We start from the raw sequence: 18,533 nt of genomic DNA, 5'->3' as shown, positions 1-18,533 counted from the left end.
AATATTGATGGAGATGTTGATGCATATTCAGTATATGACACTTAACGACCAAGCTGCTATATTGTTACTTAGGCGAAGGAGGAGGAGGAGAATCGTAAGGCAGCGTAGATCTTGCTGGGTACGACCTTGGCGGCATGCTTTTACAATGGAAATATTGGTACAAATGGATGACAAGGTTCTGAGCTGTTTTTATACTGAATCTGGATCTGATTCAGCTGCTGCAAAGCGTGGCGACAGCGGCGCGGAAACGTGGTATAACCGTAGTAAGATCGTGGTAGAATCGTAGTAAGATCGTGGTACAATCGTGGCAGAAGCGTAGAAAACTCGTGTTGCAGTCGTGGGAGTCGTGGTGAGAGCGTAGTTAGAACGTGATGGACGTAGTGGGAGCGTAGTAAGAACTTAATGAACGTTGTGAGAACGTGGTGAAATCGTAACAAGACCGTAGTTTAATCGTAGTGGAGTCGTGATAAGAGCGTAGTGAGAACACAGTAACATCGTGAAGACAGACAAAATTACAAATCCATGCCGTTCGCACTACGATCTCACCACGTTCTAAAAAAATGTTAGAACGTAGTGAGGTCGTGATGGTCGTGTGACAGGGTCATTAAGAAAGGTAGGTTTCAATTTCTTTTTCGGCTGCCCATCCCCCTTACTTTAAAAACGAAGTTCTGCATCTGCACGCCTCTGCTTTTGATAGCTTTATGGATTTTCCGTTTATCACAAGGACCTTCTAAGTGGAAGAAAAATAAGATCATATCAAAGTTTTAGGCTTTGAATGTGCTAGAGCTTCAACAAAATGTCTAAAAACGGATGTTGTATTTAAGTGAACTTACAACGGAACTGCTTCTCGTTATAATAACAGCCAACAGAATGTCGTGAAAACCTAGTATATGTATACACATTACAGTAATTATTATTCTCTATATTGCAACATGAATATACAAACCTATTGTGTAATTCAATTTTCATACGAATTTATCCTATGGTGTCTCCGGCAGTGCCTACCAGGGACTTCGGAAAGTATTCGACATTAGGGAGGAGGGATAAAGTGGGTTCGAGTCTATTTAGATTTCCATAAACTATATTTGTTCTTTTCGTCTTTAATCTGATGAGACATTATGAAGCAAAGCAAAGTTTAATCGATATGTTTTAATTTACATGCCACGCTTTTATAGAAATAGCAAATTAATAATACTTTTGCTGAGAAATTGTGGGGGTTGGAGTTAGGTTGTGGTTTTATAAATTTGTGACGGCGATCTGCGTTCATTGGAGCAGCGAATTCAACACGATGTGCTTGAGGAAAACCAAACTTTAAACTTTATTGTTAATTTTGAACGTGTTTAAGGAGCGCCAGAACTATATCAATACTTGAATAATAGTATTCGAAAGTTTCGAACCAGTTGGAAATACGTGCAGTTGATGAGATCTGTGCTATTTTGCTGCGTTTATATTTGCATGATATATATTTGTTAAAAAACGCTGTAACCCCTTACCCCACGAGACATGCCACTGTACATATACAATAACACTCTTTTATGAATACTATCAGGCAGATTATTTAAACATATTTTGGTCCTTATTTGATTATGCATAGAGAAATAAGATTTTGAAATATGTATTATAGATAATCACATATTAAAGGTAATTCTATGCATATAAGATATAAGGAATAAAAAGTATATACGATATACCTGCAAAAGGTAATTGTAAAATATATCATTTCATTGACATAACATTATTCAGATTTCGTTGGATTTTAAAAGCAAACGGTTCTAGAGATTTTCAAGGGTCCTTCGGTCAAAACCAAGGCCACGTGTAACAGCAGGTGTGGCACGATAAAGATCCCTTCCTGCTCAAAGACCGTAAGCGCCGAGCATAGGCCTAGATTTGACAGCTCTTCACCGGCAATGGTGACGTATCCATATCAATGAAATTTTTTTCAAGTGGGACGTTAGACAATATACAATAAACCAACATGACTTTTGTTGTGTCAATGTTGTTTTGGAAGTGTATTTGTTATTTCTACATTGAAGGAGACTTATGAAATTAAAAAGAAAAATTGGTAACATAGTGCTTGTATTTGATCTTTTCAACGTAAAATTTACTCAAGATTTCTTCTTCTTATCATTATAATAAATTTGCCCATAAATTACAAAGTCTTGACTTAACATTTAAAATGGACCTAAAAAAGTGAGAGCTATCAATCAAATTTTTTAATTAATGGCCAAAATACTCAATTTTATACAGAATTTTGGGTAAATTAATTTAGACTTTTTAAGGAATCGGTGTTCTGTTTTGGAAAAAAAAATATCAAACAAATTCATGAAGTATAACATTTTAATTAATTCCTCTACTACTTGTATCATAAATTCCCGTCGAGGTCCGGGTTAGGTCCTCGGTACCACTTTCTTATTGTAAGAGGCGACTAAATTGGGCGGTCCTTCGGATGAGACCGCAAAAAAATCGAGGCCCCGTGCCACAGTATGTGTGGCACGATAAAGATTCCTCCCAGCTCAAAGGGCCTAAATTTTGCAGCCCTTCACCGGCAATGGTGACGTCTCCATATGAATGAAAAATTCTCGAGAGGGACGGCAAACAAATATCAAATCAACCAATCAATGTATCATAAAACTGCAATACAAGTAAAAATTGACGATGTGTTGGATAAACAGAAACTGTACAATCATGCAGATTTATAACTTTTTGATTAAGTAATGCTTCCGCCAAAAAATGTAATCCCTGCCAAACTCTTTCAATATTTGAATTGAGACATGTTTTTTCTTCAACTGGATACGGTTAATTTGGACCAATTGGATAAATATTGAATCAGTACATACAAAGTTATGGCATCATGCACAGTTGTTCTCAAAAGATGATGTGATGTCTATTTTAATTGTCTTTTTAAAATAGCGACGTGTTCATGGAAACAAAACTGGTGTTGGCCGGGTACGTGTGGTGGTCATCTCGCCAAGAACTGTGTCTGCAGTGGTGAATTCACTCGTTCATCCAGCGACTCCCACACAGTTTGTAATTGTATGTATTTTGTACTGTGTAATGTTTCCTTAAATGTATATACAAGATACATATATTTAAGAAGTAATACAAAATACTTTTTGTTGACTCATCATCGGGCAATATTTCAGTACATGTACTAATTTGTTCGTAACAATTAAAGCATAATTAGTCTCTACCGACGAAGTCGAAGGGGACATTAGGTTTGCACTCCGTCCGTCTGTCTGTCAGATCAGTTATTCGCACTTTTTTTGTCTGTTCTTGCAGATATTTTTTTTTTCATATTTGGTACATTGCTTTGCCATAGCAAGTTACAGATCAAGTTTGAATTTGGTTTCAGTGCGTTGATTTTTCACTTATTTATGGCCCTTGGACTTAGAAAAATAGCATAAATTATCAGTTTTCCAGACTTTGTTTTGTTTTGGTAATGCTTGCAGATATTTTACTTTGCCATAACAGGTTACAAATCAAGTTCGAATTTGGTTTCAGTCCGTTGATTTTTCACTTAGTTATGGCCCCTGGACTTAGAAAAATAGCACGAATTATTAGTCTACATCCAAGTTTCTTCGTCTGTAGATAAGAGTACTACACTCATTAAAACGTATAGCATAGTAATACAACAATATAGCTACATTTCGCAGGATCACCTACATTTCGCAGTTCATTTACTGGGCTAAAGATTTAAACTTAATTATAAATTTGGTTTTTTTCCTGGTCTGGTCTTTGTACCTGAATAGTACTTGATTTCCAACCATTCCTATCCTGGTTCCCCAATTTCCCCCTTTACCATAACCTACATAATGAACTTTGAATATTGTTGTGGTCCAGTATTTTTTGCGAGCGGTAGGGGACTCTATTACCATTCAATACTCTCAGAATGCTTGTTTATTTACAATTTAACATTCAATATTTCATTATAGTAAAAGCTGTACCAGATTTAGATACATGTCGACTTGGAGTGCAAAACAGCGGTGGTGAAGTCCGAAATTCAACTACCATCGGGCATTGTTTTCAAGAAAAGTCGAATTATATGAAGTTTCAGCCAGCTGAATTATCTTTTGAGTTTACATTTTCAAGCACAGTAAACGTTTCAACTCCTCAGCAAGGGCACATTGCAGAATATCGATTTGGAATTGTCAATTCATCCATACGTCTATCAAAGAGAAATGTTTTAGGTAACTATTGTTGCATGTTAAAATAATTGTTCTGTATATATAAGTATCGGGATGAAATCTGATGATCCTGTAAATAATACATTTGTCATTGTGTCAAGGGTATCAAGAAAATCTGGAGTCATTGGATCCTAAACAGTCACAAAGTTGTACATTAAACAACTATACAGACCTAAGCCCTATTTCCACCTTAATTACGTGCAAAATGTCAATAGGGGCCAACTGGAGTTTACAAGATGGCGAACAGTAAGTGTAGAATACAATTAAATGTACATTACATAACGCATTTGTGTACTCAGAGTAGTTATACAACCACTCAGTTCACAACATTTGTAAAATTTCTGATACTTTACTTGAAATCGTTTGAAAATGATTTATCGTAGAAGTTGGGTTTCAAAATAACTTTCATATCCGCATATCAGTAGTGCTACTAAATGTAGTTCACTTTTTCTAATATTCATTTGATAGCCTTTGTTTGGAGTTCATAGCGTATGCAGGAGGATACTTAAAAACTTCAGATTTCAAAAGACAATTATCATTCCCACATATTTACCGTTCTACAAAATCGTCTCATGAAGTATGTATGAAACGAGACTCCTCTGCACCAAAACATTGTCTAGAAGACAATTCATGCAGAAACAATGAACATATTCTGTTTGAAAATCGATTAACAAAAACAGTCGATATTGGTGTAACACTACGAGGTTGGATTGACCCCTATCCTCACAACCCTGATCAGGCATCTGGAATAAAAAGTTATACAATAACCATTCATGATACGAAAGAGAAAGACGCATCGACACTAACGATGGATGAAAGCTCCTTGTTAACTCTGAACGTTACTAGTGACACCCAGTCAATCAAATTACCTGAGAAGCAACCAGCATTGTATGGAGTTTCGCTGGGCATTCTTGACAATGCTGGTAATTTCAAACAAGCAAGACGGTTCGTTTTGTTCGATAATTCGTCAGAAATCCTGATCAATCCTACAAAAAAACTTAAAGTTAGTACAGGAAATCCAGCTACTAACTACACGTGGCAGACAAATCATGGGAACATTTGTGTTAACTGGATAAAACGATACTATAATTCTTTCAATGTTAACTACAATTTGTTGAGGAAAATCCAGGCTGATTATCACAATCTTTACAACGGAGTTTATGAACAACACACTGGTCAACTTCCTGTCAGCGGAACTCTGAATGTGGATGGTATCGTTGACTTTCGATACGCAGTGACGTTGAACGATATTGAATTAGAAAATAAACCGGTTCCAAATTTTATGAACCAATCGATTTGCAGACGTTACAATATAAGGGACGGAGAAACATATATGGTTTCCATTATTCCTGAAGATATAATGAACAATACCATGAAAGAAACAATAGCAATACATATAGATGCAAGTGTTCCGGACATCAATGGCATGTATCTGATTAAAGACGGGGTTCGTCAGCTGTTCGTTCATAACTCTACTGATCTATCAAAAATGACGATTTCATTTGAAGCTTTAGATGAACACAGCGGTCTCTATTCCATTGAATGGATGCTTGGTACATCCTTAGGTGGACAAAAGTTAGGTATAGGTAACCTTGCTGTGAATCGTCTTCAGGTTGGAGTAAGTATGACATTTATGTACATACAAATGTAGAAGAAAAATATAATTTTAATATTATTTTGTTTATATTTTCAATTAATTTCATTTATTCTTCCCTAGGAATCGTGCAATCATACAGATCAATGTTACTGTCCAAAAGTCGGCGTTTGTGAAAACTCTTTGTATGAAGTTAAGTTTAATAGCTTGATTAAAAATAATACACAGAATGGACACCACAACAGGGAATATTTCTTCACGGTGAAAGTAATGAACAATGCCAAGCTGGTAAGCATTTCTAGGACGGAAATACTAGCAGATGATTCTCCTCCTGAAACTGGGTTTGCGATGGAAGGAGAGATAGGGTCCTCTGAAGTTGACTATACATCCACAAACGAAACGTTTTTGAGGTGGAACGGTTTCATCGATCACGAGAGTGGGATTAAAAAATATCGCATCGGGTTCAGTGAAAAATGCTTGTCAAAAGAAGAGTTATTGCATACAAATCATAATGCGCTGCCAGGCTATATTTACGAAACAGTTGATGAGTATACCAGAGTAAAAATTCCATCCCCAGGCCTCTATTTTACCAGCGTGATTGCTTACAATTATGCTCTCCAACCCTCAGACGTAGCGTGTTCTAATGGTATCGTATACGACGTTTCTCCGCCAAAATTACACAACGTAGTATTAGAACAAGCCAAAACAAGAGAATTCGTTGGCTGCTACAATAATTCCGCATGGCTTATACTTCAAAATTTGTCAGCGATTAACTTGCATTGGACCAAGGCTTGTGCGCATATATGCAACAGTACTGACAATGAATTTACACTTGTGGGTAATCTCTTTCACCTGAATGAAGAGAAATTTAACGATTCATCTTATGCAGATTCGATTTGTCAAAAAGTGGAGGCGTATCATAAAAATGAAGTTACGTATATTCCGTCTGACACAATTTCTCTCTCTTGGAATGTGACAGACCCAGAATCGCAAATTCATGATTTGCAGATCGGATTAGCATCGACTAAATCTCAATTTATAGCCCCAGATATTTTGCCGTATAGACCAACAAAACGGATGCAGAGCGATAAACGATTCCATTCTACCCTTGACTCAGGAATCCCTTTCTTCATAATGATAAAAGCAACAAGTAAAGCGGGCTTAGAAACATCTGTTATGATTGGACCCGTGGTAATTGACGACACACCTCCTCTGTATAAAGGCAGTATCAAGGTTATTGTTGACCAAAAGCTCGTATTCATTGTATGGAATAATGATACATTTGTTGATGAAGAACAAAGTCAGCCGGTGTCCACGGTTTTATTCAAAATAGGTAAGTTGCACATTCGATTTTGATGCCTTTAAGTTTGCAGTTAGGTTTTGTAATGTGTCGCTAATAGTTAATCATTAATTATTCATTTTTTGTGACAGGTCATGGATCTACCTTTACAACCCCAATACTACAAGGTTACCCATCCAACTACTGCCCCATGTTTGATAGAAAACATACTTGCCTTAAGTATCCCGTAGACAGAGTGCAGAACTTAAACGAAGACGGTACGCCATTTTATTTCGAATTGTATTTCTACAATATTGTCGGTCATGCCACAACTGTTCGGACGGAGGAGTTTAGCGTACCTTCTAGATATCCTCCGACAACTGGAACGGTTCTTGACATTAGCAAGCAGTTCTCCCAGTCAGAGGATTTGGATTATATTGCAAGCGATGACACTGTCTGTGTGGCTATATCTGGATTTAAGCACCATGAAACTGTTACTTTTGAAGTTGCATTCGGTTCAAATAACACGGATGATTTGATGAACTTTCGTTCTCTTCCAAGCAATAAATGCTTTAATAACATTAGTTTACCCGAGAATACCAGAATATACACTCTGATTAGAGCAACTTCTTCAGGAGGAAGTAGTTTATCAACTTCTGATGGGTTCTTTGTTATTGACAAATCAAAAGCAGCGGACTCAGTTAATGTATACGATGGAATACCATGTGACTCTCTTAGTCCCAAATTCCGGAGTACGGTCGTGCTAACCAGTCAAAATGTAGAGATCATGGTAACAAATAAAAGCTTAACAACTGAGAAGTCCTTCACTCTTCAGATTTCTGGAATAGGACCAGATTTGTACTCTATCACATCTGAAGATATTATTTGGACAGGGCGCCCATCAATATTGGGGAATGTTATGAGAAAATCCTTCCTACCTATAATAGAAAATCCAAAGTTTTACATCAATACTATGAAGTTGTTTAACACAAGTTTTAGTTTTGAAATTATCGCTTGCGATGAAAACTTGCATTACCAAACTGATCCCAAATCCTACATGGCGTACTGGACAATTAGAAGTCCCTACAAACATTTGGTAACACATTATAGAGCTGGGTTACTTCTGCAAAGAGGAATGACAGAAAACCAAATAGTTCCACTAAGAATAGTGCATAACCGTGAAAACATAACTTTCATAGATATACATTTATTAGATGGTTTACACTATAAGGCTGTTGTACAACCATGCTTTGAAAAAATATGTACAAAGTCATTGAAATCAATTGGATCTAGAATAGAATACAAAGTACCTTCACCAAACAAAGTCCAGTCTTTACTAAAGAAGTCCACATCCGACTGTTTTGATCTATGGTTAAACTTCAAGGGATTTGAATGCAGCGACTCATCCAACGCGGTTAGGTACACACTAGCAATGCATGACAAAAATGCAGCTGAAATAACTGAGTGGATGACGGCCAATTTCATTACCGTGAACACCTCTATTGTTTCAGTAAGTATTTGAATGTTGAACACATTAGTGCTTATATTATAATTTTTATGTAACAGTTTATGAAATGAAATTAGGTTGTTTTTTGTTTTGTTTTTGTTTTTTTTTACACATGTAGACTAAATGGTCTGGTATCAATTGCAAGAAATTCATATTTCTTCCTTCAGATTCATCAACGAAATATATCCCTGCCTGAGTATTCTCAACACAAACTGTCGGTATGTGTAAGAGGATTTTGCTTGTCAGGAAAATCGACAATATCGTGTCAACTGATTAACGAAAAGGAAAGTACGGGTAACTCTGAATTAAACATCGTCTATGAAGTTAACGCCAATACTCTAGATATTACAGGAATAAAAGCTTTTGTTCACAGTCGTTACCTGGGAGAGAAAATAAATGTGTTACATAATTATGAGATCAATTTTATCAGACCAGATTGGAAAATAAATGGCGTCGTATTGGACACATTTGGTCGTAAGATCAATTGGTACATCATGAAAGAGAAACGTCTTCCACAAAAGACATGCGCTGATGATTCTGCCTGTATACAAGATACTTTCTCAGAAGGAGGGATTGGATATTTCAAACGAATACGGTTTACAAAAAACCAAAAATATTATGTTTGTGCTTTTGCCAATGAAACAATAATCAAGTATGAAAAAACTTTTGAAGAGAAAAGTCAGATTGCTTTATGTGGTAATGGATTTGTTGTTGATGATACACCACCTTTTCCCGGGAGAGTACAGATTACAGCTGACTTTGGATATTTTGTGAACAGCAACAGATCATTATCACTTGCATGGGAAGACTTTACGGATATAGAAAAGGAAATGGTGATAGAATACCCATCTGGAATAGAAAAATATTCCTACAGCATTGGTAATCACTTATTCTAATCGTTTAATCAATTCATATACCTCTTACGTATATACTGTACTGTGTGTACATGCATGTAACTGATTTAGTCTAAGTATTCACATTTCTTTCTACCAGGAACATACCCTGGAGGAGAGGACGTGGCGTCATTTACTGACGCAGGAAAATTAACATATGCAACTATCAGCAATGTATTGTTAAAACCCGACATAGTGTACTATGCAACAGTTAGAGGTATGTTGAAATTTCCGTTTCACCCAACTATAAAATGTAGTCACGTGTGTTTAAAATGTCTTTGTATTATTTAAGCTATTGACCGAGTTGGACTATTCACTGAAGTATCATCAGATGGAGTCATGTTCGACAATACTCCACCACTACCTGGCAGTATAGTATTTGGCGGAACAGGATTCGATAAATACGTATCAAGTTACAAAGACATTTTTGTCAATTGGTACGATTTTAACGACCCAGAAAGTGGGATAAAGTCATTCGAAATCGGAATTGGTTCATCCGCTGTCTCTGCTGATGTATTTCCAATGACTGAAGTCGAAGGAACTTCATGGAAACTGGAAGACGCTAATGGAAAATTCGTTGATGGTTACGAATATTATGTATTATTACTGGTAAGCAGAAGTGTCAGCTTTTTCTATTTTATAAACACCTTTTTTCACCTCATATAAATACGCATAATATTATTTCATATTCGTTCTGTCATTGCATGTCGTCGTCTCAGCATAGATCCCGTATACGAATGTGCATTTCCTGATTAAAAAATGTAAAAGAATCTAGTAACCACATTTTATCGGCAGTGTTACATGTACATGTGCTGATTATGTAATTTCCCGGATATTGAAAATACTTGAAGATTTGAAAAAATATTCCAAATTGATAATTTCAATAAATAGTTCTCTATCAAATCATAATGTTTGAATAACTTGTATGGAAAGGTGAATATAGCGAACAGTGATCAATCTCGTAACTCATATTTTAGAATACAAAATTAAGAGTTAGGCAAACACGGACCCTTGGATATACCAGAAATGACATCAGGTGTGTAGGAGGAGTAAGCATCCCCTGTTGAGCCGCCACACATACTGTTGGCTGCTTGTTTACGTAGTGGCGAGGTTTACTGATTTGAATGATGATGAATACATACTATTATTAGACGAAACGCAGAACAGGAACACGAAACATGTAATTATTGATAGGATATTTGGTACTTTTTTAAAAACTAGTAGATACGTTGATAAATATGCGCAATCACAATGCCCTGTTAAAGTTTCATAGTCGACAAGTAATGGGCATTTAGTAAAAACAACCTAAAAATGAAGGTGTATAACAAAAGAGTTGTAGAATGTGTCGTCGGACAACAGCTGTTTTGTTTGAGCCTCGAAAGGATGTGTTACACTCTGCTTACAGCTTCGGGCATGCGTTCTCGGGTCAAACACAGCACTTGTCTTCGGACCCAATCAATATCTGAATGATATCTACCTAAATCGAAAGAGGAATTTTAGTTGAATCAAGTACATCTTTGAAGCAACTTTACCAAAATGATGAATTACGGGGTTATGTGTTCAATGATATTTGGGATATTACATGTGGCATCTGGTTTTCGGATATTATTTGTCGAAATGCGCATCATTGGTACCGTATAAGTTTTTACATGAAGAATTTGAAATTATCATTATTTATATGTTTTAATGCTGGCTTTTCACTATCTAATATATATGATAAGCCGAAAAATAGCAAATTAATCGTGCTGTAGTATTTTGTCCCACATGCACATAATAGTAGTAGAGGCGAGATGTGTACGTTTTGATGATGTAACGGTTTGTGCAGGAAAACAAACATTTCTGTTTAATTGATTTCAGGTCATTAACAACGCTGGTTTAACGATCTTGGAAAACTCTGAACCCTTTATCATTGACAGCAGTCCGCCGATTACAGGTTTCGTCTTGGACGGAAATGAAAATGGGGTATAACATCATGTATATTTTTAATGTGGGAGTTTCTTAAACATGTTATTCCTTCAAATAGTTCAAAAATACGTAACACATTACAATATTTGTTAGATTGAGGTGGATTTCCAGCGCAATATAACCCACATATGTTCAAGATGGTATGGATTCCATGATCCACATACAGAGTTAGCATATTATGAAATAGGCATCGGCACAATGAGGGAGGCCTCTGACGTATTCCCAGCTACGCCTGCTGGATTAATCAAAGGTGAAGGGAATTTCCCACATAATGTTGTTAAATAGTTAAAAAGATTAAAACGGTTGATAATACTATAGTGGTACTTTCCCTCTTTGTCTATGAACAGAGTACTGCTGGACAAGCGAGTTTATTCCTGGAACGAAGTACTACACCAATGTAAAGGCTTGCAACCAAGCGAGATTGTGTACCTCCAAATCCTCTGATGGTATTATACTGGATAACTCTCCACCAATAGCTGGACTTGTTCATGTTGGAATGAGTGATCGTCATCAACATTACATCAGTCACAAGTACGTATACACCGATCCGGCTATCACACGCATTTACGCAATTGGTAATTGTTTCCGTATCAAATGGAAAACAATTGAAAAGAGATGATTTTTAAAATAAATGATAGAAAGTTTATTTTTCTGTAACCTTAAATACTTTCTTGTTAAAACAGAAATTCCCTGACGGCACAGTGGATAGGATTTCAAGATCCTCATTCGGACCTCGACCATTTTGAATGGTGTATAAGCACGAGCAATGGCATATGTGATATCACCGTCTTTGAAAATGTTCTTCTTACGGAGCGAATGACTAAAACAGCAGTAAATTTGCCAGAAAATAGAAATTTATACGTTATAGTGAGGGCGTACAACCAAGTAGGACTATACAGTCAACGATCATCGGAAAAATTCCGGGTAGATACAACACCACCAGCAGAAGAGATTGTACCATTCATTGATTCTTCTCAGTTTTCACATCGACTAGGCACACAATATGACAATTCCGTATTGATTGCGAGATGGAAATTTACAGAAAAGCAAAGCTTCATCATATCCAATGAAGTTATTCTGAAGTCGCACAATAATGGAAAAACTATAAAAGATATTTACACCCAGGGGAATGAAAATAATATAACAATTAAACTTGAAGATAAAGATGTTTTCAAAAGTGGTGACTCGTATTCGGTGCATGTATCGAGTTGCAATGCAGCTGGGTTATGTACACATGGAATATCGAATTCAGTCCTCATTGACTCTTCTCCTCCACAGCTTGGCGGTTTCAAAAACACGATGAAATGGAGAACATTTGATAAGACTACAGAACTTGCGCTGCTTTGGTATGGGTTTACGGATATCCATACTGGAATAGAGAAGTATGGAATTTCTGTCAGCAATTCTTATACTGGTTCGGAATTATCCGATGGAATAGTATACACAGACCATGTTGACAGCGAAACCCAAACATTATCTTTAAATCTAACTCGTAAATTATCAGAAACAGAAGAAATAATTCTGTCGGTCTTTGCGCTGAACAAAGCGGGCTTAAGAAGTAAAATTTCGAAAACTACTGTTTCAATAGTTGCGGATGATATCACGCATGATAGGGGGTTTCTAAAGATTCAACGATATTTATGTCGAACACATACATGTAATAACGATTGCACATGTTCTGTAATAGGACACAAATGTAATTCTGCTTTGAGGTCTAATGCGTGTACAAAAAGAGAAAATGAAACCGAAATAACTTCTGTTAGCTTTGGATATGCGAAATCTCCAGGAAGCGTGAGCTTATCATCAGCATGCGTGTTTGCTCAGTGGACGGTGAGGGATATGACGAAGATTCAACGTTTTGAATGGAGCATCGGTGTTTATCATGAATATCCAGGAGCCGGTGTGTTTGACAGAAAGACAGAAAATGTTTGGAAAGAAAACGGACATCTAACAAACACAACATTTTGCACGAAAAATGGGAAACAATTTTTGCATGGGGAATCCTACGTATTTTATGTACGAGGTTGGCTATCAGTAAATACGTATATAGACAAACAATCAAGTCCCCTACTTATCGACACAACAGCGCCAACTATTCGAAGAGGAAAATCTATTAAAGAGACAGCTTTCAAATGCAGTGAAAATGATATTGATATTCTTAATTCAACATCCGATTTTCTTGTGTGTTGGGATGGCGTGTTTTCAGAAAGTGGAGGACAAATTGAGAAATATGCAATATCTGCAGGCTCGTCTCCGTTTGGTATGCCAAATGATTTTCATAAGTTTTACCATTTCAAATAAACGTTCTTTTGAATCTATATTATTCTTTGTGAGGGTGTAAATGTATCTGATTTATATTTTCTTCTTCTTCTTCTTCTTCTTCTTCTTCTTCAGGAAACGACCTGTTTGATTCTCTCAACGTTGGACTCTCAACCTCGTTTCCCGTGGAAGGCAATATAATAGCACCAGGTGTCAGATTTTACTTCACAATTACAGCTACAAACACTATGGGAATGAAGTCGTCTTTTGCTTCTGATGGAATTCTTCTTGACTTAGATAATCCAGTTGGAGGGGTCGTTTACAATACTGAATTCCACAGAAACGCTATATACCAATCGTCAACAAATGAAGTAGCTTTATCATGGCATGGATTTGACGATCACCATTCCTTCATTAAGGATTATAAAGTAATTCTGACAGAAAAAGACAGCAATGATACCATAGATATCTATATCGATGCGAAGATAAGGAATACATACAAATATCACGGGCTATCTTTAAAACATGATAGGACATACAGAGTCGCCCTGGTTGCCTTTGACGCTGCTGGACATTGGGTTGGTCCAATATATGCAAAAGATATACAAATCGATACCACACCACCTAATGGTTTACGGTGTACACAGCTGGGGGTTACCCCAATAGACATAGTGAAGAAAACCCATTCTGTTTTACACAAGAAGACACGGGTTGAATATCAAGGATCTACACATTTAAAAGCTGAAAAGTTTTATCGATTGGCTATCATGTCAGATGCCCAAATACCATCACGTGATGTTCATGTGCATATTGGAAACATGAAAACAACACTTTATCTGTTTCATCTTGCAAATGGATCAGCTCAAACTGAGCACATGTTTGTATCTAAACATTCTGGTTTTGCTAACATTACAATAACTTTCACGTCCAGAGGTTTACCAGATTTGTTTACCATAAAACTTTATCAATGCCTTACGTATGAAACAGCAACGGAACCTATCACGCTTTCCCAGCTATCGCCGAGTTCTATAAGGGTCTGCATGCACATTCAAGACATTGAAAGTGGAATAAAGTCTATACACGTCGGAGCTGGAACAACGAAAAGTGGGTACCAAGTAAGGTCACTGCTTCCTTTCACTACTGGATTCCAGGAGATTATGAATATAGAAGTTCCACATAACAGTAGTGTTTACGTCACTGTTGTTGCTACAAATAATGCAGGTTTGAAATCCACGTATCATTCCTCAGCGATGGTAATTGACAATACAGAACCAGATATTTCTAATGTGAATGTTAACATTATATATGAAGATCTTTCAATATCAAACAAGAATAGTAGTGGTCAACATGATAACACATCGGAAGTGACAGGAAATAAAATCCTCACAACATTTACAGTAACATGGAAAATCATGGATAACGAAAGTGGAATACGCGAATGTGAATGTGGAGCTGGTAAGTTTACCGAGTAAAATTTTATTATTGATTAAATCATTTTTTCACATTTACGATAATCATCTGTTTTCTTTCAGGACCTTTTCCACTCTCAACATCCCTAGTCCCTTGGGGAAAGAGTATGACGACCACGTCCTGTTTCTTTTCTAATACCCATCTCCAGCACGGAACAAAATTATACATCTCTGTACGATGCACAAATGGTGTTGAACTTCGAGGAACGAAATCGCACGGTCCCATTACTATATCATTCAAATCTCCAGAAACTCGGGCAACAAAAATAGATTTTTTACCAAGCAATGCAATTTCTGTCAAACATAGTTCTCCTATTATTACAACCCAGTCCAATAAATCACGTTTGACCTTTTCGTGGAATGGGTTTACGGACAGTTCTGGTATCCATGAATATGAAACACGATTGTGGAGGGAAGATAAAGTAATTTCACCTTGGAGAAAAGTCGGACTAAAGACATACGCATCTATCGACATACACGGCTCAGACGGCGATATTTACACAGTGGAGGTAAAAGCAATAAATGATGGCGGAGTTTCGAGCGAACCAACAAATAGCAGCATAATGACAGATGCTAGAAGTCCACAACTAACAGGTAAATTTGCTGTTTTAACTAGCAAACCGTGTTAAATGATTTGTTGCAGAATAAATTCATCAGATCTTTTGCGTTCCATTCTCGTCCGTCATTATGCAATGTTCGTGATGTATTCTTGAGAACTTTTGAAACATTTTCTCAAGTTTCTCTACAGATATTACTGAACAAATTATTACATTTTTGGACATCAAATAAGATTTTCAATTTCAATCGGTCTCTAATGGCATCACAGTCAAACTTGGTACACACATCCCTCATGTTAAGTGGAGGGCGCTTTTGCCCTTCAAAGACGGTGGTAAAAGTTAGTAGTATCACTGAGTAAGAAAACCTTGTAGACATGATATAGACCGCGCCGTTAGGTACACATGCACCTGATGCCTATTGATTCTTAAGGTCAAAAGTCAACGTCATGTATAATATCACTTAATAGGAAAAATAACCCTTGTTTTCGTTATGGATACATATATTGCCGATATTTAGTCATAAGGTTTCTCTCTGGGGAATACATGAGTTTAGTTTGTATTTCAGCTGGATTGGAGATCATGGCCTACTTTTGCGGTAAAAGTAGGTTAAACAGTTTTCCAGATTTTTATTCGTAATTAATACGGGTATTGCCCTGAAATTTTGTCTAAAACCTCTTTCTCAGACAATTACATAATAAGTTCACATTTCAACCTGATCAAGATATAGGGCGGATGCTTACATCTCCTAGGCACCTGATCCCACCTCTTGTATATCCAGGGATCGATGTTTGTCCAACTCTATTTTATATTTCGTCTTCTTTTTCATAGGTAATAGCTTGAGAGTGAAGAAATCCTCTACAGGCGAATATATGATTGACTGGTCGAATGTGTTCCAAGACACCATGAAGGGACCCACAGCATTTGTCGTGTCCATTGGCAGCAACAGAGGATATTCGGACATACTGTCTCCATTCTACACACTTGATCATTCCATCCCCATCGACATAAACAATGCCGCGGTTATATATATAGATATCAATGCTGTTTGTCCGACCGGAGAATCACGTGCATATCACGGAGTGTACAACACAAAGTAGTTACAAGTTTGCTTTTGCTACCACACTGTGTAAGGAAAATTAAAAATGCACTTACAGGTCAGAATTGGCGTGAGGGAATGTGTAAATATTAAATCTAATGTGAAATTTAGAAACGAAGGATGGCGACGTCTCTTCTCAATATTCAAATGGACATTGATTACTGAATAACTGAAAAAGTGTAGATAATATAAAATAAAATTTAATTGAATTGTGATCTTTCAAATATCCGTCCAGCAAAATGATTGCGTCTAAATGACTTTAAAAAGATACGCTTTTTTACTTGGTTTTTGAAGCCATTATATTACTTATGTTCTGAAGCTTGTAGTCTTTCTTTGTTACTTAGAAGTTACATTTAGTTCATTTGAGTCATGCAGTGGAAAGCACTTTCCTGATCAAAATGTCTGCATGTTTGTACATAAATACCCCTTGCTAATTTATCTACATTTTCCTTTTTACTCCAGAATCATATAATCAAAGTTTACTTCATTAATCGAAAAAGTGTCCTTGAAAACAGAACTCAAGTTTGTAGAAATGTAGGATCACGTTTTAGCTCACCTGAGCCAAAGGCTCAAGTGAGCTTTTCTGATCAAAATTTCTCCGTTGTCTGTCGTCGTCGTCGTAAACTTTTCACATTTTCGACTTCTTCTCAAGAACCGCTAGGCCAATTTCAACCACTCTTGCTACACAACATCCTTGGGTGAAGGGCTTTCACGTTTATTCATGAAGGGGCATGTCCCTTTCAAAGGGGAGATAATCACAAAAGGCAAAATAGGGTTGGGTCATTTAAAAATCTTCTCAAGAATTACTGGGCCAGAAAAGCTGAAATTTACATGAAAGCTTCCTGACATAGTGCAGATTCAATTTGTTTAAATCATGGCCCTCGGGGGTTGGATGGGGCCACAATAGGGTTCAAAGAGTATCACGACATTTGTCAAAATCGCAGTGTATAAATTACTGACCGTCTGGATGGGTAAACCAAACTCCCAGGTAAGATTATGCAGAAATCAAGAACCATTCTGAAAAAAATGTTTTTAAGATCAAAATGCAACGTTTACTTTTTGTCCTCATGCAGTCGTTTCTTTCAGCAGATGATCCTCCGAATCCAGATAAAGAATGGGGTCACAAATAAGTCAATATATGCATTAAATGTCAATGGTCATACAATTTTGAAGTTTGTAAGACCTTGTCGGAGCAGAATGGTCTTGTTATTCAAATATGTCCTGTCGTCTTTTTTTCCAGAATACTTTCAATAGAAACAAAATGATTATTGTTTTGGTAAAACTTCCCGAGGCATGTATAATGCTGTTGTATGGAAGGTCTTGGGTCATTGCTAGTCCATAAGGCGGCTCGGGTGAGCATTGTAGCCCAAGTGCATTGCTTTTGTGCACATAACAAAGCTTTATTCACACTATATCCTCATTCATATATTCAAATTTGTACTCGGAATGTATTCAATATTTCCATTTATATTAATTTCTCTCATTGGTTTATTAATTATTTGTAAATAAAATTGGTGATGAAGAAGACATGATTTCCATCATTTTATCATATATCAGTTATTATGTAGATGAATAGTACCACTGTTTATGATTGATAGAAAGAAAACATTAACAAGAAATGTTTGTAAAACATGATGCCCCCATGGTGCAAAATTTAAAAGGGTGATACACATGCATCATGTAATTGTTAGTAGTGCCAAACCATTTCAAAATATTGAACAAATAATATC

At 36.6% G+C, this 18,533-nt stretch overlaps 1 protein-coding gene across 1 annotated transcript in view; it reads left to right on the top strand.

Annotated features, from left to right (window-relative positions):
• Positions 1-18,328, top strand: part of LOC125649241 (uncharacterized) — a 63,859-nt gene extending 45,531 nt beyond the window's left edge. Inside the window, exons 7-22 of the mRNA XM_056167191.1 lie at positions 2,911-3,033; positions 3,933-4,187; positions 4,286-4,430; positions 4,653-5,802; positions 5,902-7,111; positions 7,210-8,567; positions 8,732-9,443; positions 9,558-9,674; positions 9,750-10,066; positions 11,315-11,419; positions 11,516-11,672; positions 11,770-11,953; positions 12,106-13,682; positions 13,817-15,136; positions 15,214-15,744; positions 16,536-18,328. Of these exons, the coding sequence (XP_056023166.1) occupies positions 2,911-3,033; positions 3,933-4,187; positions 4,286-4,430; positions 4,653-5,802; positions 5,902-7,111; positions 7,210-8,567; positions 8,732-9,443; positions 9,558-9,674; positions 9,750-10,066; positions 11,315-11,419; positions 11,516-11,672; positions 11,770-11,953; positions 12,106-13,682; positions 13,817-15,136; positions 15,214-15,744; positions 16,536-16,804 (9,530 nt within the window). The 3' untranslated portion in view covers positions 16,805-18,328. The remainder of the gene's footprint in view (positions 1-2,910; positions 3,034-3,932; positions 4,188-4,285; positions 4,431-4,652; positions 5,803-5,901; positions 7,112-7,209; positions 8,568-8,731; positions 9,444-9,557; positions 9,675-9,749; positions 10,067-11,314; positions 11,420-11,515; positions 11,673-11,769; positions 11,954-12,105; positions 13,683-13,816; positions 15,137-15,213; positions 15,745-16,535) is intronic.
• Positions 18,329-18,533: the final 205 nt, after the last annotated feature.

Source organism: Ostrea edulis, chromosome 5 (genome assembly GCF_947568905.1).
Source record: "Ostrea edulis chromosome 5, xbOstEdul1.1, whole genome shotgun sequence".
NCBI lineage: Eukaryota > Metazoa > Mollusca > Bivalvia > Ostreida > Ostreidae > Ostrea > Ostrea edulis.
The sequence above is the reverse complement of the archived record's forward strand: the minus strand, read 5'-3'. Positions and strand labels throughout refer to the sequence as shown.